Source organism: Thunnus albacares, chromosome 16 (genome assembly GCF_914725855.1).
Source record: "Thunnus albacares chromosome 16, fThuAlb1.1, whole genome shotgun sequence".
NCBI classification, from domain to species: domain Eukaryota; kingdom Metazoa; phylum Chordata; class Actinopteri; order Scombriformes; family Scombridae; genus Thunnus; species Thunnus albacares.
The window spans coordinates 11837457-11862218 of NC_058121.1; the positions used below are offsets into that span (position 1 = coordinate 11837457).

At 40.8% G+C, this 24762-nt stretch overlaps 1 protein-coding gene across 7 annotated transcripts in view; it reads left to right on the plus strand.

Annotated features, from left to right (window-relative positions):
* Window positions 1-1594: 1594 nt before the first annotated feature.
* The window catches only part of tulp4a (TUB like protein 4a), a 30429-nt gene continuing 7261 nt past the window's right edge, over window positions 1595-24762 (plus strand). The window contains exons 1-10 of one of the 7 annotated variants that reach the window (XM_044329907.1): window positions 1595-1670; window positions 2926-3910; window positions 16231-16359; window positions 17023-17184; window positions 17706-17886; window positions 21607-21714; window positions 21853-22019; window positions 22320-22544; window positions 22745-22979; window positions 24105-24249. In XM_044329907.1, coding sequence (XP_044185842.1) covers window positions 3659-3910; window positions 16231-16359; window positions 17023-17184; window positions 17706-17886; window positions 21607-21714; window positions 21853-22019; window positions 22320-22544; window positions 22745-22979; window positions 24105-24249 — 1604 coding nt within the window. In that variant the 5' untranslated portion in view covers window positions 1595-1670; window positions 2926-3658. Of the gene's footprint in view, window positions 1723-1880; window positions 1906-1934; window positions 2169-2224; window positions 2772-2925; window positions 3911-16230; window positions 16360-17022; window positions 17185-17705; window positions 17887-21606; window positions 21715-21852; window positions 22020-22319; window positions 22545-22744; window positions 22980-24104; window positions 24250-24762 lie in introns of those variants that run through there. The other 6 variants (XM_044329906.1, XM_044329913.1, XM_044329912.1 and 3 more) reach the window with 6 other exon arrangements.

A 24762-nucleotide genomic window follows, 5' to 3' on the forward strand; every position in this document is an offset into this window, starting at 1 on the left:
TTTCTTCCTTATATATTATATATTTGTTTATCTTATATGACATTATATATCTGTGGGCAGATTATCAACTTTAAAAGCTGAACTGTTTCCAGTTGGGTAGTGAAATAATTTTTCATCCTCATTTCAAAGGTGAAGTTAAAACACTAACAACTATTAATGTGAAGTTTTATTCATAAGGATTTATTGGGAGAATAGAATTTACACCCAATGAGACATCAAAGCACAGAAATATTAAAGAAATAGGAAGACAGTAAATGATAACATAAAACCTCATAATCTTATATTTGCACATCTGTGATTTTAGATCTAACATGGTGTGTTACATTAACTTGCATTATTATACCTATTATGATGATGATGATGATGATGATGATGATTAATTGATTAATTAATCGCACACTGCATATACTGCATATACTGTTTACACTATGTACATTTGTACATTCCTGGTCAATAGCTATTTTGTATGTTTCATTTCATTCTCTTCAATTTAAAATTTAAATCTGTAGCAGCTCCTCTCACTTTTATTATTATTAAACATATTTTTTTAATGTACATTTATTTCTTTCTCTTTTTATATTACTTAGGATTATTTGATTTTGTGTATTTTGACCGTTATGCACCACAACACCGAGGCAAATTCCTCATAGGTGCAAACCTACTTGGCAATAAACCTGGTTCTGATGATGCCAGAGGATTCAACCAAAAATACAATTTTTATGGGCTTTAAATTCTCACTAGATTTCAGGTCATACAGGTAGATATTTAAAGTGTCATTGAATATAGAAGGTTTGATTTGCTGGTATAGATATGGTACTTCCTAAACATTAGTCATCCCTCTCTACTCCAAACAATAATAATACTTAATTGATCTCCAGAGGGTAAATTCACATTACAGCAGTGCAGGAAACAAGTTAACAGAGAAGAACTAGGAACAATAAACATAACAAAATAAAAACTCAAGTAAATGGAATTTAATCTATGTACAACATTATACACATCACAATACTAGGCTACATGACTGACTTGTGGGTTGTAAAAACAGAAAAGTTGTGCAAAACATGTGCAGAATTAATGGTTCTGGTAGATGTAGCTAGGAATGAATGCAAAATAAACTAAATATGCAGTAGTGTTACCTACATGCAGTATATATGTACTGTATATACATACATATATACATACTGTACATATCCATAGGATAGAGGAGTGTGTAGGGTGGGATGGAGATGGTGGTAGTCCCTCACAGCTGTTTTATCCTGTTGTCACAGTTCTTGTTTTACAGTCTGATGGCAGTGGGTATTTATGTAATTGTTGTGCTACTTTTAAGTAAACGATTTACTTCTTGTTCTTCCACTGCATGTATTATATATTTGGAGACAGATCACCAACTTTAGAAACTCAAATGTTTCCAGTTGGATAGTGAGAGAAATAAACACTAACAACTATTAATGTGAACTTGTTTCCGTTTATAAAGCTTTATTGAGAGAATAATGGTGATTTAACAATGGTATATCTTTTTCATTCTTATTTGAAAGAAGATTAGATTAAAGTTAAAACAGTACAGATTAATTTAATTGGTGTAAATCACGTGTGTGTCACGTGATCCAGCTGTCGGGCCCTGCCAGTGTACAGTAGCAGGCTGCGGGCAGAAGCAGCAGCACACAGCCGAGGTAAGCAGCTCTCCACTGGCCACTGATGTTTCCCCGGTTATGGTGACGGCAGGTTTGTCCACTACGCCACCGATATATAGCTGTTACGAATAGCTACACCGCGAGAATAAAAAAAATCCTTAGGATAAACAACCGGCTAACGTGTTAGCCGTAGCCCGTTAACGACGAGTGCCAGCGGCGGATGGACGGAGCCAGTATCCGCTGATGGTGGCTCAGCTTCAGCTAACGTTAGCCGGTGAGCTACCTCTTTGTGGAGGAGATAACAGACAGCCGACGTTTAGGTTTGCCGCGTCGCCGAGCATCACGTCTAGATTAACCCCACAAAGAAGACAAACTTGTGACGGGGAAAGATGAATCCCGCTGCTGACATGTTTTGATCTGTGGAGCCCACGGAGCTCTGTCTTGATCCAACATCCAACAGGGTCCAGCTAGCTGTAAAGCTAGTCGGCATGACGGTGATGGGTGTTTGGAGCGGGTATTCGGCTGTTAGTTAATAACGTTAGTATCACGGTGTGTGTGTAAGTCATATTTTACTGTATTTCTTTTGCTGGAGGTATTTTGGGACACTCTTTAACTGTTACCTATAATTTAGTCTTATTGGGATTGGTGTGGATACGATATTTTCTCATAATGACAACTGACCTGATACAAATGTCGATAATATTCTCATACAGCAGCCGTCTATCGGGTGTCATTTTATGTTTTTGGTAGATGACCGTTAAAAGCCTCGCGAATCTTAACGTCCGTAACTGCCCACCGCTCTGTATGTCTTGTCTCCTCTGTAGATCTATTTTTTCTTTATCTCCCTTCTTTTATTACAGTGTTTTGTTGTTTACCCCTCCTGTTTTCATCTTTTTTTCTTTTTTTTAACAGTTTGTTTAACCGTTTAGCCGCGAGAGGCAGCGTTGTTACAACACTGGAGCTAAAATGATACATGGCTCTTTTAAATAATTCAGCAATTAGTTAAATATCCTTCCGCTGAGCAGGATAGTCCTCGGACTATAAAGTGGTTGCTCAGGGAGACGTAAGTAAGTTAACGGTAAAAGTGAGGTAATTTTAGGCCAGCTCATGAATATTTAAATTAACGGCTGTAGGCGGCAGGTGAGTGCTCTTAGCGTTTTTAACCGGCTGCTTACCGCGACGCCGTCCGTTTGTCCGCTTTATAAAACAGTCATTATTTATATTTAACATTTGTTTATTTAAAAGCTACAGCGTCTGTGTGTTGACAACCTTTTTTTTTCTCTGGCTCACCCAGCAGTCCTCCATGGGATACCCGAGGCGGGTTGACGTGATGACGTTACCGGGGGAAGCGCCTCTCCTGCGGGCTGAAAGCTGATGGAGAGGAGTCCCTGCTCCTCCTCTCACCACTCAAAGCCGGGATCGTATGAGGAGGACGCGGTGCCCATGAAATGACACACTGAACTGGACAGAAACGTTACTCAAGATCGACTAGAAAGCACTGGGGACGTGTTGAATGGATTGCCAGTTTATGAGTTTACAAGATACTGTTTTCCCTCCCCGTGGATGTTTGTTCGTGATCAGCTGACATGAGTCTGGCCACAGTGGGTTTCTAAATCATTTTCTGGTACTCTCATCTGTTGCCTTGTCATTGAGACAGCATCAACAAGGCAGCTCACTGGTCAAATACATCAAAATGACTTCAAAGAGTGCCTTTTGTTGTGTATGCAGCTATATATCTTCAATCTAGCAATGCTCAAGTCCCCAGTTTTGTGACCTCATTTGTGCTTTTAGAGAAGTTTTCACTGATCACCTTTTAATGAGTTGCAAATCACCAAGATAGCCGAGGGAAATCGCAAGTACTATGCACCGTTGTCGCTGTCTCACATCCGACATCGCACCTGTAACCTCAGCGGAGGAGCGGCGCTCGTAACGGTACCGACCCCCCCTCCACCCCCACTCCCCGAAGGAACTCCGATCTCCCCTCCGGGTAGTTTTTTCATCCACGGAGGGCGTAGAGAGCCGCAGGGATGTTCGCCGCCGTGGAGCATGGCCCGGTCCTCTGCAGCGACTCCAACATCATGTGCCTGTCCTGGAAAGGCCGGGTGCCCAAGAGCGAGAAGGAGAAGCCGGTGTGCAGGAAGCGCTACTACGAGGAGGGCTGGCTCGCTACCGGGAACGGCCGAGGAGTTGTCGGGGTCACGTTCACGTCCAGCCACTGCAGACGGGACCGACCCACCCCGCAGAGAGTCAACTTCAACCTAAGAGGACACAACAGCGAGGTAGGATTGTTTTTTTTTTTTGTTTGTTTGTTTCATGACATACCCCTCTACCACGTTTCCTGTCTCTGTGCACTTTTGACCATCAAATAAAGGAAAAAAATGAAAAACAAAAACATCTGAAAGAGTGTGACATCCTGACGATGATTATGCCAATATTAATATGTCATAACAACCAGTACACCAATTTAGTGATGCTCTTGAAAGTTATGATGATTTTTTTTCAAGGGTTTGATTCTTCTGATTAATTTCTTGATTAACTGATACATAATTGTCTATAAATACATCCTCTCCTCTGCTCCCCATACTCTGAATAATTTTTCAATAAACAAAAGCTAAATTTCTTATGTATAATCTATTAAAGATATAAAACTATACATTACAAAGCTTTGCAGAAATAAAGTAGTCAACCACTTCTTTAATTAGTTCATTTACACCTCCATCCTTATTCTAAATTTTAAAAAATCCTCCTCTACACCTCACAGCAACAAAACATAATTTTCTTCAATTTATTCTTATGATGAGAGATTATTGATCCCATCGATCCCCTTCAAACAGGGTTCTCAAACCTCCTCAATCCTTTACATATAGGATGCAAGTGATTGCAAATCATTATTTTGTTATTACTGGTAGTAATCTGGGTTCACATAAATATAATGGAAGAGCACAGCCTTAGCGGTTTTCTTGTCCATTTCCTGGCTGGTCAGATGCAGAACAGTGTCCTTGATGCTGTGAGCATTTACACTCATTTAGGGCAGGTGTTGCCAACAGATACAGCATCTTGCTCTGTAAAAAGATGTTTCTCTATAGTTTAGGCGTGTCAGATCCTAGCGGGCGGAGAGTGTTGAGTTTAAGCTTCCAGCCGATCACCACAGCAGGTGCTTTCACTGATTGTTACACATTTCTAACCAGAACAGGGGATGTCATAGGTGAAATCACTTTCTGTAGTGTTTGGTTGGAGGCAAAACCTGTATTATCTCAGTCCACCACAGCTCATAGTGGGTTGTCATCCCTGCATTAGGTCACCCTGCTGTTCCTAGTCAAAACATTGCAGCGCTCCACTCCCTGGCATTGCTCTTATCTCTCACCATGGTATTGCCCTCCAAAGTTTCCCACCAGTGCATCAAGGCCATTTAATTTGTTATCGGAAAGACATGCGGGTCTGTTGCCCTCCGTGTGTATGAATATTTCTGTCAGTATATAGCATTGCTGGCACAAGTGGAGATTGCACACAGGTTGCATTTTCTCTTTTAGTGGGTGTAGCTGTTGCTGGTCAGATGGAGCAAGGTGCTGTGTCAGCATTCCATGAGGCAGCTGAGGGGAGAGTGGATGAATCCCTACAGAGAGTGACTGAAGCACAGCAGAAATGTCATTTAACTCTGCCCACTTGAATGTGATCCAAGTACTGAATTCTCCCTTTTGTTGTTGTGGTGTATGCAGTGTGGAGGAGGTTACACACAGTACACAACTCTGATTTACACACCTTTTTCATATATATATATATATATATATATATATATAAATGTGACTTTATCCACCTATTTAGCAGCTTCTCTATGACACACATACTGTTGTGTGTTATAGTTACCAGTATCACTTTGATGGAAGTTGTATGATATTGGTGTTTGTTGCATCATCTTTGTTGCAACAGATGTTCCTCCAATGATTCAAACATAACTTGACAGCTTATACTTTTTCTGAAAATGTAATATTTTATATTTTGCTCTTTTTTTTTCACTATTCAATTGCAAATCCATTAAAAATTAAAATACATTCTGCACCTCTTTTCCAGTGCATCACGCTTTATTCACCCAATGTTTTTGAATGTCAAACTGTCATCTTCATCATCAGGGTTTGGTAAATAAAGCACGGTGTTATGCAGGAGAGGTGTGCAGCATGTTTTAATTTTTGTATGGACTTGGATTGAAGCTCACACTGACCTGCCTCACTTTGCTATGTTCTCAAAGTTAAACATTGCACCATTCAATTGCCTCCATAATTTAGACGTTGGATGTTAAACAATTTTGACGTTATTTAGATAAATTTCTGTAATTATTACAGAGGCTATAGGGGAAAAATGCACATTTCTCCACTGCCCCCTTATCTGTGGACCAGTAATAAAAGTAGTAATGTCCTCTCCGGATTTGATATAAAGCAATAAATAAATGCTTTCGGAAATGTGAAATCCATCACTCGTCCACCCTATGCATAATTTGGGGTGTCTGACAGTGGTGGAAATCACACCGCCTAATGAATTCTGTCAAGTTATGACAGATCTGTTCACTCACTTGCGTCATTTTCCATCCCAGTTCTTATGAGGAGAGGAGAGAAAGCAGTTTGCAGTATACAGTCTGACACCATGGAGCTTAGTATATAATACAGTCTCTAGTCCTGTCTGGGTATTGGATATATTTTAAAAACTCTCCTCACACCAATATTATTTAGTTTTTAAACTTATTTGAAAGAGTTACGTCAACGCATGTGGGTAACCTTTCCTCGTCTTCGAAAGCTGCTCGCTCAGCAGTAAAAAAGCAGTCGCGTCCCCTGACAGTCCCGTCCTTTAAACGTCAGCACTGTCATTGAACACTTGTCGTCGCCGGTGACGGGTGTCCTTTCCCGTAAATTAGCTCGAGTCATGATATGAATGAGCACACACACACACACACACACACACACACACACACACACACACACAAAAAATGCAACATGAAGTCATCCTGAAGGAGTTCAGTCCTGCCAAGATCAATACTCACACCAATATCCTGAAGTTTGGCCATCATTCCTGTTGATGTATAGACCCCAAGTGTCCTGAGATCATTCTAATGTAAGTGAGCGTCTGAATGGATGTATCTTTTGGACTTGGCCCAATATGGGCAATGTAGTAAATTAAAGGGCGGTTCTTAAGCTGTCAGACATCTGTTAAGAACAGGGCAGACAGGGAGCGGACTGTATTCCCATAGTATGAGGAGCTGCCCCTGCCTGGATTAGGGGTTTGTTTTTTCTTTTGAGTCCACACATGAAAAAAAAAAAGGGTTGCCACTCACGGTCCTAGTTGATACTTTATAAGAGCATCCCCCAAAGGCATCTTATGTGCCAGTGAAGCTCACCTGTAGCACCTATTCTGAAGGCCCTCATGATCTTCTTCAGATAATGAAAAGGTTTTCCCAGGCCTGTAGTACATCCCAGATGAAGGTTCATCCTCCTCCTCCTCTGTGTCTAATTCCCCTTCAGCCAGGGTGAGAGATAATTACAAGGTAACAGCTTCAAAGGGAGCAAGGTGTATGCATGTGGAGCCTTGCTCCTTTTGTTCTGTCTCCCACAGTGTGTGTCAGGAGCGCACTACTTTATATTCTGTGTGTGCTTTGTGGGTTTTTTTCTTCATGAGGCTTGGTTGCTTAGCAGAAATCCTCAGACCTCTGTTACATTTTTAAGTCACAATATTCAGTAGTAGAATATTGATAAACATAATCATGATGTACTTTTGTGCGAGCACATATGAATACATTGAAGTGAGCCTTTTATAATGCAGGTGAAGGCCTATTACTGGTACATTTCATATTGTGAATAGGAGTATGGTTTTACTGTGCTTATAGTTCAAGTCATTGTGATTTAGCAGCTGAAATTAGTCTGAATGATCTGTATTTTTAATTGTTATTGAATTAAACTTATTCTAACTAATCAGATTGTTGATGTTTCTCTGTGTTGTGTATTATGGCTGTTTTACATGACAGCTTTGTGATACAGCAGAGTAACTAAAAATAAATCAGCCAGACAAGTAAAAAAAAAAAAAAAGTTCTAATGGAATGAAATTTGGCGTCAAATGTCCTAATACTATTTTTATATTTAAACAGAGCTGCTGACCTTTCGCAGTAGACGTGTCAGTTGCACCACACTTAAATAAAATTTGAAAATAGATGAAAGCAATATGTTTTACATCTTTTTATGGGACTGTACTTCTGATGCTGCAGAATAATCCCTCTGGGACGTGCATCAGAATAGATCAACGCCTCTTTTGACAATCTGGTGCTTTTTTGTTTTTTTTCCTTTTTTTTTTCATTACAATGCGTTCAGATGCTGAACAGAGTGAGCAGCTAGTCACCAGGAGTCCATTTGTTCTCCATGAGGGCTGAATATCCGAGACAAGCTTGACAATGACTGTCAGCATGTTGACAAGGGAAATGTTGGCCGCAGCTCAGGTTTTGGGCAGATTGTCTGTCAGAATCCTGTCATCTGCTAGTTGTGCTATTTGTCTTATGGTAGAATCGTACATACATGTGATGGAAAAGTGCTTTTATTTCATGCAAAAAATAGATGCTACTCTGGTACCATTCAATTACAGATCAACTGTGTTGCAGGGAAGTAGTTGCGTTGTCTTCTTTTAGTTTTCAACTCATGTATAATCATTAATTCCATTATTTATTTAAGAAATCTGAATATATTAGTATTCATTTTGAAAATTGGACCAAAAAATACACTTTTCTTAGCATTTTTCAACATCTCTGTACACAGTTTGCAGCAACACAATTGATTTACTGTACATACTGAACGAGGTATGATCAAAGCATTAACCTCCTTATTGCTGCAACATTATCAGCTCCAAGTTGTGAACCTGCTAAAGTAAGTAGTAGTTGCTTGCAGCCCAAAAGAACGGTTTGACTCTTATTTCTTGAGCATGGGACACTGTAAGAGAAAATAGAACATTAAGTGACAGTCTCAAGGGTGGACATTTTTACTTTGGTTGCTAAAAATATGCTCCCTGATAAATTCCGCAGCACAATGTCATTGTGTTTATTGATTCCTGTCAGTGATGGATTAGGAATTGCGTGCGACTGCTGAAACATGTCGTGCACCCGTGGTAGTTCAAAACACACATTCAAACACACCCCGCTGCTACTCCCATGAGTCTTATGGGTGGATTCTTGCTCAAAGGCAAGGAGACCCACCTATTGGTTTTTCCTTTGAGGCCAAATCTAGGCTCTTTGAGAGGGCAGAGGGGGACAGTGTCTAAGAGCCTAATCCAACAGAGACAATGACACCAGGGCACCAGCTCCTGTTTACCACCTCACAATGTAGGTTGAACTCACGCTTCATTTTCTTTGGGCTTGTGTGGCCTACATGCTGATCCCTGCACTGATTTTTTTCGTTTGATCAGATATTCCCTGATTGTTCCTTGTTCTAGTTCTGGAGCGAGTAGAGAAACGCTAATTTATTTGACATATAAATAAAGATCAGAGGAGTAAGGTATATCTGTTAACACTTTGGGTTAATAAAATCAGTGTGGCTACGGCTGCACATTTTCAGTAGAAAGTGCTGAAAAGTTGTGACTTGGTTTTGATGTGCCTCTAATTTCAGGTTGTTGTCTGAAAATGTTTGACTTTCAAACTTCATGGGGTCTGTGTACTCTTCTGCTAATGCTGCTGATGGAGATAGATCAGAGAGAATGAGTCACTCTCTTAGATGAACCCCAACACTATGTTTTTTGTTTTTTTCCCCCCTCTCTGCCTCTTATTTTTGTGAGATTTTCATGCGTTAAAAGTTCATAAATAAATCATTTTATATAGCCAGTTGATGGTCTGTGCATGAACCAGCACTGATCTGAGACCTGCACAGCTCTTTTAAATGGGCAGGGAGGAGGAAGAGGATACTGGATGACTTCTTGTGGTGCAGTGCAACTGGCTCATCTGTTCAGACTTAATGGGCACCATAATAATGGATTGCAAGATGAGCAGAATGCAGCATTATTTTTTTCCTGCGATACAAGCTGAGGAACGCTGGAGTTCAGTCATCACTTTTAATGGTCTGTGCTGCATTTCTGGCTCAGTGTCCCCCCCCTATACTGTCCTCTCGATGTCACCCACTTCAGCTTACATGACTAACTGTGCCCAGATACTTATAAAATTGGCCTCTTGGTTCCTTCCTCAGCACTGTAGCTTTCCATCATTCTCTTCCTTCTATCATGATTTCCTCCCCTGCCTTCACACACTTTTCTCTTGAGTACCCTTCAACTGCTCTCTCCTTATCTGACCTCTCGACATCAGAAACCTTGCTCGGGATCGAAGAGTATGTGACCCCTGCACTGCATTAAAATGGTTTCAGTAAATGTGCTTAGTAGAAATGGCTTTACTGTGCTAATCCATCCTTGGAGAGGACATGTTGCATAACACGGAGGCTCGCCTGCTTCCTCAGATCCAGGTGTACTTGTCTGCTCGCTAGAAATTTTCCAATAGGAGACAGCGTGGCCTGTACAGCACCGGTTCTTTTTTGCTGTGAGCGGTGTTTGCAGTTAAGGATCAGACAGACATGTCTGCAGACTTGGATACACTTTGTTTTACAGTTGTGCCATTTGCAGGATAAAAACTTCTTATTTCAACCTACATGTATGTGACAAACAGTTTGGGAAGACAAAGAATGAAAATGCATGCAAAACACTCCTTATGTATGTGTTTTTGTATTGTGTATGTTAATTTATGTTTGTTTTTTTTATGTGTCAGGGATGTGCTGCATTTGCATAACACAAACTTTCCCCTTTGATTCAGCTCAACCCATTCGGGTGAATAAACACAGTTCAGAAACACACAAGCAATATCAAAAACTTTACAGCTTAGCAAACTGTTGACAAGCTATTGTCTCACGATGCTACAGAGATATTTTTGCATGCCATGATTCTTTCCCACGGTCTATTGCGTCAGAAAGAAACAGTCATAAAACCATTAGAGTTTTTATAAAACAGGCCCTAAAAATGATTAGTCATCATGGCATTATTATAAATGACTTGCTTGCTCTTTTTATGAGTACACCATTTGAGAAGTGCACAGGGGTTTATAGTAAAACCTGGGCTGCCAGACCTTAATTGACATCGGTTCAACACATGAAAATTACTTACACGCTTTGTAGGTCTATTTACATTAAATTATTATTATATCAATCTTTTGGCATTAAATCTAATGTAAATTCTACATCATGTGTGGCACATACGCAACAACTGTTATACAACAACACAGTGTTATACAGTCATTTAACTGCACAGTCAGTGTGTCCACCTGGCCAGTACTCAGAGTACACAGTTTGCCTACTGCTACTTTCCTCAAGCTTTACATCACACTCAGTAATAACCTGTATGTGCTATTATCAGATATTAATATTGATTAAGATTTTATCACATGCTTGCTCCACTCGTAAACATTTCAGATTCTGCCTCCCCTGAATGTCCCGTCCTATCGCCCTTTCTCTCACACTGCAAATCACTCCCCCGCCCCGCTCCCTGCCCATTCTGGCTTCCTTGCTTTTGTGTCAGCACAGCGCAGCGCTTTTCTTTAATTGAGTTTTGCGTCTGATTTAATATCATGTCAGATCCAGAATGCGAGGAGTTAGAGGGGGTTGTGGAGCGAAAGGGGGAGAGTCTTTCCTTCTTGCTGCTGGCTGGCCAGGTGGTCTTGACTTTCCCATGATTGTTGTGTCATTAGTCAAGATATCCCAGCAGCTTTGTTAACAGCTGGTAGTGTGTGGCCAATATGTTGAAAATAGTCTTTTCATAACTGCTATTATATGCTACTTTTTCTAATTGGTGTATTTTATGCTGCTTTACTGATGGATAAGTCTCTTTTTATTTGTTTTAATGCCTTGCTGCAAGTTTCCCAAGAAGGAAAATACAGACTGAGCTTAACTGAACTAAACTAATCTTTTTATATGTATAAAACAATTTTGGAGCTTATTTAGGATATGAATCCTTGCTTAACTTAAAGCAGGTGTACATGCATTTCATTTACATCTTGCATGCAGTGTGTAGATGTGAGCAAAAAAACAAAACAAGCTGTTCATAAAAATGTGACAAAGCAATCTTAAGCTATGCTTTTGCAATGCAGATTTCCTTTCTACCAGCCAAACCTGCTTATTCTTAATTTATTTTGCATAACCAAAGTCCTCCATGCCAGGGTGTTGCCATGGACCCGTGTGCTCACGACTACACCACTGTGACACTGCACGGTCACCGTGTCCTCTCACTTCTGCTGACTCCAATGCAACCCAAAGCTGTCCCTTGATTTGATTTGGTCTCTTCAGTTAAGTTGCTAGGGTCAGCTCAGCTCCCAGTCTGTAAGTCCTAGCAACAGTAAGACAATCGCAGAATAGAAGACGGTGCCAACTTCCCAGGCAGAAGTTGTCAATGGCCAAGCGCCGGCCAAAGAGTAGTATTAAAGGGATCGGAAATCTGGAGTCTCTTGTTCTCTTACTGGGTTTTGTTTGGGAGGGGATGAAGACAGGAAATATGCTTTGCCCTGACTTTAAACATATGGCCTTAGGCAGCCCTCCTACAACTGTGTGTAATTTTATAAACGTCAAATTGTGTTATTTTCTTCTCATTCATACTTGGCTGTTTGACCATGCAGCAGATGCTAATTGATGGACACTTTCCAAGTCTGTAGTTGTTTGCATGTGCCTTTTCTGCCTGTGATCCCTCTGGCCCCCCAGAGTGTCCTGTGGCTTCTTATTCTTATCCTATCCGTCTCCATGTGACGTCTGATCTCCCAGATCGCTGCGTCACGATGAGGTGCTCAGCTGTCCCCCTCGTGGGATGCCTGACCAGCTCACACTAATCTCCACACTAAGCTAAATTTACACACATATACAGATTATTCTCACCTTCATGGGGCTGTAAGCACGCGCACACATGGGAAGACACAGCATGTGTACTCACTACGCTAATGTCCTCTTGTTTTGTCTTTGGCCCTTGTCCGTAAGTGTATCTACAACGTATGAATGATGGAAGAAGTGCGCAAACAGTAGCTCCTGCGTAATCTAAAGCCTCATGTCTACACTGACTGGAATTAGGTTGTATAATACCATCCAGAAAATCCATTTTGCTCACCAGAGGTTGCAGACAGTGCACGGGTGGAGTAACAACACGGATTTGTATTCCTCCAATGAGATCCTTGTGCACGGAAATTTGTTATCTTTGACAACGCTACCGCCGAAGCATGTCAGCTTTGCGCTCAGTGAGCAGTGCTGCAGAAGGTGTGGCTGAATGATAGATGGAAGCCTCTTTTTAATGGTCCGTGAATATGGTCAACTTAGTCAGAGTGACATAGAGACCTTAGCTGCAGACCTGCAACAGGGCAGGTCTTATTGTTCTCTTCCCTGCGGCTTGCCAGCTGGGACACACCTATAGAGCAACATTAGGATTTATACTACTGGGAGTGAAAGTGAAAACACAGTAAATCTGACTCATAGGACATCTTATTGCTGTGGGAGCAGCGCCAGGAGAGCGATGAACGCTACTGTACACTCATTATGCTTGAGGGCTGTTGTTTGCATCGCTGTACACAGCGTATTCATATACACGTTTGTGTGTGACAGATCACTTTGAGTTCACCGAGGATAACCCTGTGTTTTATCACTGAAGACATTCAACAATGAACCCTGACAAATAGGGAATTGTTTAGAAACCCTGCAGAATAAATATGATTGGTAACTGGAGTTGTCTTAGCATTGCTGCTGTCATTACACAGAAACATTGGACTGTTTATATAGTAGCATTACTCAACAACTGTCTAGTATATTACTTTCCTTAGAGGGTGGACCCACCTGAGCAAAACATACCTGTGATTTCTCACATGATACAAACAGCATGTGGCCAAAGGCTGTGACTCCTGAAAACATTTCAAATGAATTAAGACTGCCGATTGAGTTGTAGAGAGTGTGTTTGTGTATGTACTAGGGGTGCACAACCAGACTGTTCACTACACAAACTACGGCCTGGTTTGCACATGAGCCGCAGTTTTTCAGTTCCACAGGGAAACAAAAGTTGTTTCGTTGTGTGCATGCAGGATTCTCCCTTCCCTTTCCCCATCCCCCTCCCCAGAGAGTAGCTGTCCAATGAACTGTCAGTATACCAGTGACGAGAGGGAAAACAGAATGGTGCCCACCACAGGCTGAATTTATGTTGTGAAAAATGTAGCTACACCAAAAGTATTTTAGTTTTTTTTTAAAAGGCTAAGTAACACTTTTGGTTTTGAGAGAATATTTGTTAATTTCATATGTTATCAAATTATCTAAATAAACTGAACCAGAACCAAAACTGCGACCCGAAAACCACAATACAAACTGAACCGTGGGCTTGTTGAAACATTGCACCCCAAATATGCACACAGAGACGTCTTAATATTGTTTATTGCCCCCAGTCTAATAACATTATTATGATAAAAGTCCAGCTGGTCAGTACAAACTAACTTCAACTTGATGTAGAATATATTGGGTAAAACCTGTGTCCAAATGATGATAATCACACTAACTTCAGCCTGGTAGTGATGGGAATTACAGCTTTTTGAAGGGGAGCCGGATCTTATGGCTCTAAACCTAACCCTAATTTGCAAAAAGAAAGAAAAAAAGAAATCGGCTCTCATACGGGAGCCTGTTCCCATCATTCACTTAAAGGAGCCGACTCAATGAGCTGACTCGTTTGCGACCGACACATCACCACAGCTTGGTGTCTGACCTGCAGTGCAGCAGTGAGGTTTTCTTTTTCACACATCAGTCCCTGATTGTGGCCCATCGGGTTGTTTGTCACCTCCTTTCCCAAACTTGTCATAACAGTTTTTTCCCTTACGACCTGCTGCTCAGAGTCATTACAAATCATTCAACCAGTTGCTCAGAAGAGTTTATCAATGTAGTTATTAGATGTTAAAAAGTTAAAAAGTTGCTTTATACTCATTAAATACGAGCTTTTGCTGTGTGATGTAGCATCTTTTCTCATTTTCCCAGAAGTGTAAAACACCTAGTATTATATCTTATAAAAATGTAATCATTTATTCTTCACTGAAACAACCCTCACTATCTAGCAAGATACTTGTTTAAAAATACTGTTTGTACTTAACCATTATTGGTGCGGAAAGTGTCTTTTTTTTTTCCTAAGGACGTTATTAATTGAGATGGGTTTGTTAATGCAAGTGGCATTGGCATGTAAAAAGACATTTTCAAGTATCCAGCTAGAGAGAAAATGATTATTTACCTTTGTTTTACTTCTCTGTAACTATTTCTCTTCTCAGTGGAATGTAAAATTGTTGTAGGAACAAGAAGTTAATGTTGCAGCTCCACTGGACCATGGATAGATTGGGAGTGTGTGTTTGTTGTGGGTGGGGGTGGGGTGGTGTTGTTAAGGGGGGGAAAGAACAAGACTGGCTGGCTTATCCAACTCTCAGCCACTGATCTGTTGGACTTGCACTCAGAGAGCGTAAGCCCTGCTAAAACCTGCCCTGTGTTGTGTGTTTGAGCATGTAAGGCCCACGTGCTTCACTCAGTGAGAGCAGAGCTGCTCCCTGCTCAGGATTATTCCTCTGGGAATAGGCTGAGTCACGCTACAGAAGACCAGACAGATAGAGACACAGAGAAGGGAGGGAGGGGGGGTGGTGTATGGAGATTGTAATGGGTGCCTTTGGGATGGGTGACACTGACAAAGAGAGAGTTTACGAACAGGTTGATCTGCGCTGTATCAGTGATCAACACCTTCCTCCTCTGCATCTCATTCCTTGGGTGTATAATGATCCATCTCTACTGTATATCCACTGACCTCCGGGCAAATACAGAAACTCATGCATGTATGAGTCACTGCTATTAGTGGCTTTACAGTTTACTGTACTGTATATCTTCACTTTCATCACAATATAGTATTTTCTGTATGTATGAAGTTCCTCTTTCTGTCCTTTCTTTGCGTCTCTCACTGTCACTTTTCTCTCAAAAGATTTATATTTCACTTTCTCTCAAATTCCTTTTGAACAAACTAAAGGCTTTCAATAAAATGGAGAATAGAAGAACCTACAGAATGTGTTAAAATAAATACACTATCAACTACTGCTTGAATCAAGTGAGAATCAAGGAAGTGTGGTACAGATAGGAGATGAAATAATTGGATCTTATTGTCTGTAATATTCAGGATATTAGCAGCTCCTTTGCGACTTTTTCAAAATGAGGTTAACCCACTTTGTGATATATTTTCATCTAGTTCTATGCTAAATTTAGCTCATTGAAATGTGGGAACTTGGATTTCACTTTCTGCAATTTAAGGCATTCAGCTGATGCTCCCATTTCGAGCGACTTATAATGAGTCTGCATGCAAGGGTTCAGTGTCTTGATCAAGGGCACTTTGTTGTTGATTGTCTCACATTATCTGTTGTAGGAAAAGGGCCAAAGCTGTGTCACAGAAAGGTCTCTGTAATAACGAGGTCACTGTTAAACTGCATACAATACAATCTAGATTTTTTTTTTTTTTTTAGGACAGTCTCTCTAATCATTGTTTTTGTCTCTTTCATTTGTTTCTGTGTGCGCCTTTTAAGGTGGTCTTGGTGCGGTGGAATGAGCCCTTCCAGAAACTGGCCACCTGTGATACAGACGGAGGGATCTTTGTTTGGATCCAGTATGAGGGCCGCTGGTCTGTGGAGCTGGTCAATGACCGTGGAGCTCAGGTAAGATTTAGTACACAGAAATACGACATGAAATAAACCAATGATTAGAAATGCATTTTTTTTTACAGTGACTCGTAAGATACTTTTCACAGACACAGAATATGGAAAATATGTAAAGATGAATATGGAAAAATAAAAATTGTGTTCAGGAAGCCATGTTTTTTTATTTATCTTATTCTAAGGTATTTTAACAGCACTGATCACTGTCAGTACTGAGGGATAAAACTAGTAGCTACAAAGTAAGAGTTTAAACACCTCACTAGTGGCTTCTAGAGGCCGTGCTTCTCCTTACATCCTATGAGAGAAGTGATTTGGAATGACCAACCATCCTTATAGCCGCTAGTGAGAGCAGTGGGGCACCTAAAACACTAATTAGTCATTTTACAGTTAGCAGGTATAGTAATTTGACAGATATTGCATTTTACAATGTTTACTTTAGGGCTAAAATATTCTTTTGTCTATAAAATGCCGGAAAATAGTAAAAAGCCCAGAGCCCACGGTGGCATCTTCAACTTGTTATGATCATATATGACAAAGAAAAGCAGCAAATCTTCACATTTTAGAAGCTGAAATCAGAGGATGAAATTTTCCAATAACTAGCTGTTAGCTCAGCATTCTGTCATTAACATCATTTCATCCTTAACATGTCATGTTGCCCTGTAGGTGAGTGACTTTACATGGTCCCATGATGGCACCCAAGCTCTTATCTCCTACCGTGATGGCTTTGTCCTGGTGGGATCAGTCAGCGGGCAGAGACACTGGTCCTCTGAGATCAACCTGGAAAGTCAGATCACCTGTGGTATCTGGACCCCAGATGACCAGCAGGTAAGACACACACACACACACACACACACACAAAGAAAGGTTTCCCTCAGCACTCTGCCAGCCTTTGAATGTTAATAGATGTAGAAGTTTTAGGTTTTCATTTGCCACTTTTAGTATGTAGACTTGTCATTCAGAGCGCAGAGACGGGCCCTGAGGGAGAGTAGTTGTGAGTGACAGCCAACATTCTCTGTCTTGAATGTGCTATGGCTTTGTTCGACTGCGTTTTTGCTTTCATGCTGTTAAATTGTCAGCTCAGGTTGGACGTCATCAAGCTTTCAGCCTGTATATGTGTCTCTGTCTTTGTTCATCCCCTTCATCCCATTTGAGTCTGTTTCTCTAAGTTGTTTTCTTTGTGATATGCATTTCTCGTGGCTTTGCTCACTATCTGTCGTCTCCTTATCTATTTCTAAGTGCCTTTCTTTCCATCTTTGTTCCTCTGTCTTTTATGTCCAATATAATTTTCTGTCACTTGTTTCCTCGTCTGTTTTTCTTCCTAACAAGTCTTTACTGTTCCTCTCTAGGTGTTGTTTGGTACTGCAGATGGACAGGTGATAGTGATGGACTGCCATGGGCGCATGCTGGCCCACATTCTGCTGCATGAGTCGGATGGCATCGTCAGCATGTCCTGGAACTACCCCAGTTTCCTGGTCGAGGACAGTAGTGAGAGCGACACAGACTCTGACGACTACTCCCCACCACAAGGTATGCTGCTCAGTTTCTGATTGGAGTAGAAGGCTATTCAGTGGCAACCCCCCCCCCCCCCTCCTCCCCACCTTCAACTTAGTCTACCAGGGTATCCACATACCGTATAACTGCGATCTCCCTGGTTTGATTTTGTCCAGGGATCATTTGCTGCATGTCATATCCCTCCCTCTCTCTCTTCACCCATTTGCTGGTTACCTCTCCTTTGAAAACTATCTAATAAAAGCAAAAAGATCAATAAAGTAATCTTTAAAAAAAAACTTAATTTGACTTACTGACTAACAGGTATTGCTTACTTTGTTAATGATGATTGAGGATGACTCTTTCCTCCATTCTTCCCTCACAATATTTAAATCTGTGGACAAAAAATGACAGAAAAATGTCTAAATCCACATCACTTATCATCAAACACTGAGTTTACAGTTGGTGCGACATACAGTAAGTAGATTTAACCTCCATAGGAACAAGAGCTACATGTTATCCGATCTCTTTTTATTCTCCTATGTGAAGTAAGAGCTTTTTCTGCAGTGATGTATGGACCTCAGGCTTTGCAATATAACTTGTATAGCACAGCAGCTACAGTAACACAATAGAGAGAAACAGCACATCAGGAGCAGTTGCGGTCTTCCGTCAATAACCACACTGCCTCCATTCAGGTTCAACCACAGTACTGCTATGTACTCAGAAGCATGTTGACAGAGCTGATACACAATCATATACTTAGGAGCCTAAAAGATGCTACCAGTCTCAGTTAAAATGGCACAGTTAGAAGTGTCTCTTCCGTTAAGTGAAAAATACTCATCCAGTGACATGCGATCAATCCAACATGATGTAAGAGTATAATCTGATGTGGAATAGGAGGTCAATTCATAATGGGTTTACCTAGTAAGGCGTAGTGCCTCTAGGGAGTGCTGAGGTAGAGCTGTGCAGCTGTTTCATGTATAGGTAGTGTTGTGCAGAAGAACGCAGATGTGGGCCCATCTGTGAGCTTCTATTCTAACTCCTCCTGCCTTTTCCTCCATCTTTTACTGCTCCATCAATGCTTCCTCGTGCTCTTAGTCCAAGGGGAAGAGGAAAGATTTCCAACTCGGGGCATGCATAATAAAAACACCTAGCCTCATATTCATTAACGTTAAAAGTTAGAAAGATTTGTAATTTATGATGCTAATCTCAAACTCACAAGTAATGTGAGTCATTTAATTAAGCCTCGGAAGTTGGAAGGTCACTATTCAACCATTTTCCACTTCTCTGCTAATTGTGGAGACGAGGAAGGTGAGACGCACTGAAATAAAAGCTTGACTAAATGGAGGGTAGATGACAGGGTTGTGTTGAAACATGGAGGACAGGAGATGAAGGAGGTGCACAGTAAAAGTGAGCACTGCTGACATAAGACTGATGTGGCCACTTGACCCTCTGTTTGTCGGGATCGAGCTCATTATGGTGCAGAAGCAGGCCAGCGTTGTTGTCATAACAACAGCAGCGTTCACAGTGTAACGGCATGCGTCACTAGATTCTGTGTAACGGCTGTGATAAGTGGATAACTACAGCCTCTACCTGGGAAAACCTGGAATAGGAAGTGTGTGGTCTTGAATCAAAATGTAACATGCAAAAAAAGTCACCTCAGTGGAAATAATACATTAGTGTATCCTGTCTATATTTTCTATGGAGCTTTCTTTAACCAATTTATTTTAGACTCCCCTGGAATAAGTTTACCTGCAATGTCAAGGATATAACCCTGATACTTGAGTGCGATGCCACAGTTGACTGCATGCTATTGTTAGCGTCAGGGCCTGTTTTTGCTACAGCAGCCCTCATTACCAGAGTTGTTAGCTAGGAGGGAAAAAAAGGTTGCAAGGTAAACACTTTCTCCCCACATGTAGATTCCCCTCTGAGTATCTTATTTTTAGATTGTCATGATTCAGATATTTTCGTTAATCCTCTCATGATACAAGCAGTGTCAGCTTTTCTATACGTGGCTCCCTCTGCCGTCAACCGATAGATATATTCAGTGATAATTAAGTAATTGAGAACAGTCATACTGACAGGGAGCTTGGGTGAGTACCTCTTGATACACACTCCAGTGTGTATATGGTACACTGGGATGTGAGCAGTCTCTCAAAGGAAGCACTGACTTTCCCCCACCCTCCTGCTGCTTTCACTGTGTACACCGGCTCACACAACAACCTCATTTTTATTGGTTCCTGTTTTGTCTGTTTGCCTCCTTTTCTCCTCAGCTTAATTACTCCCTTTTACTAAGGCTGTGTTGCTGAGGGTCTGTCCTCCTCCTGCTGTGTGACCCCCCCCTTCAGTGGGCCAAGTGGTAAAGCTGAAAAGTGCTTGCCTTAGCTGGAACACTGATTATGCTCTAACTCACTAATTAAACTAGTCAATAGTAATTGATTGGCCACGATAGAAATTATCTCTAAAGCCGACAACCTGACTGAGACACCAGGCTTCCTCTTCCTCCGCCTGCCAGATCCGTCTGTCATGACATATGATGATGACCCGTTATCACTGCACTGCACAGTACACCACACCGCGTTTACAGCAACATCATATATCTGATTTAATGCAACACCCATTGTAAACTGATTACTCTAGAGAAGTAGTTACTGTTATTGGGCTGAGTAGGAGCAAATTTTATTTGTGTTTATTTGTGTTAGTATTTGGGTCATTGGAGGACTATAAGAAAGGACGGAGTCAAGGATGTTTTCCTGGAAAATGTATGCGTGGTTGTCTGAAGGTGTGTTATTTATAGCAGCTTGACTGAGAACGCCACTTGTTCGCAGCTACAAATACAGCAGTGAGAGTTGCTGAGTGTGTGTTAGTGTAGATTAGGGCACAGTGGAAAATTCACTGAACATGAATTATAGCTGGCAAACATGTGGGACTGTCTTTGCTGCTTTCTTAACAGAACCCAACTATCTGTACAATAAACACACATGGCCTCACAAACAAGCACGCACACACACACACACACAACGTTCCTCACATCCCCTTTATTTTATGGCCCACTCTGGAAATGCATATTGATCACCCCCATCCTCTGTAGGTTACCAAGATGTTTGGACCGGACAAGGATGATACCTCATTTATGGCTGCAGCTGTTTTTTTCGTTATCGATTAATCTGCTGATTGATTTCTCGATTCATTTTTTTTAACCTATAAAATATCAGAAAAGAGTGAGAAATGCCTATCACAATCTCAAAAAGAAAATCTCAAAGAAAAGTAGCTAATCATCACAATTGAAAAGCTGGAACTAAGCAGTGTTTGGAATTATATGATGAATGGATTATCAAAATATTTGCTAATTAATTTCCTGTCGATTGAGTAATTAACTAATCTTTGCTACCCTTATTAAATGACGAGATTGTCTCACTAGGGCATATGTAACCTGGAAATCTAATTTTAGGGCTGTATAGGGCTGATGTAGCCTTCATGTTACTCTCTTTGTTGTGCTGTATGAAGTTAAATCTCCAGATTACATTGATGTTGAATCGACTGTTGAATCTTATTCACCGCACAGTTGTGTATAATCTTAACACATAGATATACATGGTTGGACTCCCACTATATCAGTAACACTTTACTTAAATGTAAAAACATTTAGTTTTAGTGTTCTCAGGTGAACGGTTCACAGTTGATACATGTACTTTGATTCTGTCTCTCAGCTCAATATGGCTGTCTAACATATTTGTGTTGTCCTCTGTCTCTTTTTAGTGCACAGCCAGAAACCTCTGCTGACAGTCAGCTTCACCTCTGGAGACATCAGCTTGATGAACAACTATGATGACCTCTCTCCCACCCTCATCCACACTGGTCTGAAAGGTATGTGGGTGACTAATTATCAGTGCAGGCCCAAGTGTTCAAGCAACTTTGTCTCTTTCTTTTTCTTTTTTTTTTTGCTTCTTTCACTCAGTTGTTCTTAGTTCACTGGTTTTTCCACCATGTCCTCCTGTGCTGTAGATGTGGTGGTCCAGTGGTGCTCGCAGGGGGACCTCCTTGCGGTGGCAGGGATGGAGAGGACCCTCCTCTCCCCCGACCCTTCCTGTCCTCCCCCCACAAGGAACGCCATTGTCAAGTTCTACAACGTTCGTGGTGAACACATCTACACACTGGACACGCCAGCGCAGGTAATCATCTGCAACAGACTCAAACCTGACTAATATATATATACACAAATTATTAAAACAGGTTATCAGTTGTCTCCTTAAACTTGCACTTTATGAATTTTACTTTCCTTTGTCAGTGATTGGATTCTTCCCCAATATGTATTTAAAGACCCAAGAGGAAATACTAATGCATTACTTTATGTAGACTCTTTGTAAAGTAACTAGTAACATATAACAAGTAACATTAAGTAACAGAGTGAAGTTTAAAGTATTGTAGTCAATTTGGAGCCTTGTTCTCACTCAAGTGCATCTTCCCTGCAGCGCCCCATCACTACGCTGTGCTGGGGTCACCGGGACTCTCGTCTGTTCTTGGCGTGTGGGCCGGCGCTCTACATTGTGCGAGTGGAGCACCGCGTTGCCAGCCTGCAGCTACTCTGCCAGCAGGGCATCGCCACAGCAGTGAAGGAGGAAAAAGATGTTGCCAAGCTCACCATGCCTTCCCGCCTCTGTTCTTATGTCACCACCGCTTTTGTTCCCACCATCAAGGTAACACAGCACAGGAGGTTGTTAAGATCCATTAAAACCATAAAAATAAATGTGAAGCACTTCCAGGCTATGTATTTGAAACATACCAGTGCTATCAAAGACGCTGTACTTTCACAGCAAAATACTTAGATAAAATGGTTTTACTAGCAGTGACTTGAGAAACTTTTAATTATACTACAACCATATGTTTTCTTTTCCAGCCCCCCATCCCAGATCCCAACAACATGCGTGATTTTGTGAGCTACCCAACAGCTGGGAATGAGCGTCTGCATTGTACAATGAAGCGGACAGAGGATAATCCCGAAGTGGGGGGACCCTGTTACACTCTGTACCTTGAGTACCTAGGGGGTCTGGTGCCGATCCTCAAGGGCCGACGAATAAGTAAACTGCGTCCAGAGTTTGTCATTATGGACCCCAAAACAGATGGAAAAACAGGTGAGACGGAATCACCTTCATGTATTAACCCCAACAAAAGATAATATTCCAAATAAGACCTGGGATATTTAAGACAGCTTAACTTAATTGCAATGTTTTTATGTAGGTGCTAATAAATATATAGTGCATGTTTTGTCTATTTGCACGTGTTATTTATAGCTGCAGTGCCATTAAGATGGTTTTATAAAACAAGTACAGTAACAACTTATAACTCTCCTCTCCTTTGACTTCCATGTCTTTGCTAAATGAGAGGTTCTGTCCTGTGTATGTTTTTGATCAATAGCAATATTATTGTGTTTTATCATCACAATGTTTTTACAGTTTGTCTATTTATTCCTTTTCAAATCAAACTGTTAGATGTATTCCTCCCAGACATATTTGCCTGCTCCAGTACTTTTCCAGTTCTTTGAGTTTCTTGAGTTGGCACTGAGAGAGTGAGTATGTTTTAGTCACATAGGGCAGACTGGGCCCATGTTAATTAAAAGCTGCTTAATGGGGGCTCTGATGGCCCCTGGGTTCCTCATAAATCAACCCGCTCCCTCCCCACACAGTGATAAATGAAGCCAGCCATGAAATGATTCCAGCCCATTCACACTTTAATGTCCATCAAATAAATTAGCTTGCCCTAAACTGGAGCAGCAGTGTTTCACAGACCCCATATGAATGAGGAAGAAGAGAAGAATTTAAACTTCTCAAACAATAGTTTGAACTGAAATGTTTATGTGTAAAAAAGTGAAGGACATTGCTGCAGCTCCATCGTGTCTTGTTAAAAGTATAATCAAGGTTCTTGCTTACAGGTTGTTAAAGTAGATTTCAATGTTTCCTGAAATGCTAACTTTATTTTAATATTGTTTTTTGCCAAAGACTGCCACTTTGTTGGGCATCTCATACTTGTACTCTCAATCTTTTCTTCCTGATTTAGTTGACAAAGTAAGATTATGACCATTTTATCTTGAATCAATTATGATTCTTTTGCATCACAATGATAGAATTTTGCAAATGAGAGAGCAAATAATGCCACGTCTTGTGTTTAATAAAGTTTTTCTTGAGAACTACACATACATAATCTGTTTATCCAAAATTAACTGCACTCTTTAAATCCTCCATCCTGTTTTCTCACCTCAGATGAGATATATGGCAACAGTCTGATATCTGCCATGATTGACAGCTGTAACTGCTCGGACTCCAGTGATATTGAGCTCAGCGATGACTGGGTTGGCAAAAAATCTCCAAAGATATCCAGGGGTAGCAAATCCCCCAAACTGCCCAGGTAACCAGACACCCATGTGTACTGTGGTATGCTATGTATAACTAACATTTCCCTATTTCTTTTAATGTTACACTTGATTCTTTGACTCAGCAGTCACTGGTCCATGTGAAATGGTCAAGAGGTATTTCATCATCTGCTGGTTGCCACACTATATTAAATAAATGAATGTCAAAGGTCTTTTTGTGCATTTTGAATAATCATTCTTTTTATTTGAACACTTGATTGGTCACATGAATTCCAGTTATTTGGGGTTACTTTTAGATGTGTCTGTGATAGAAGAGAAATAAAGAATGAATTCAGATTTCTTACATTTCTGTCACTCCATCCTACAACAACATGCGACCATAAAAATTAACCTTTGAATAAATGTTTTGCTCCTTTTGATTTACTTTCCAGCTGAATATACTGTAATACAATAATTTAGTCCTCTATGAGTTTGACTCTACATCATACCTCTGATTCATTTTGCAAGTAATGTGGCATCTCCACAATGATGGCCCTGTGATCAAAATC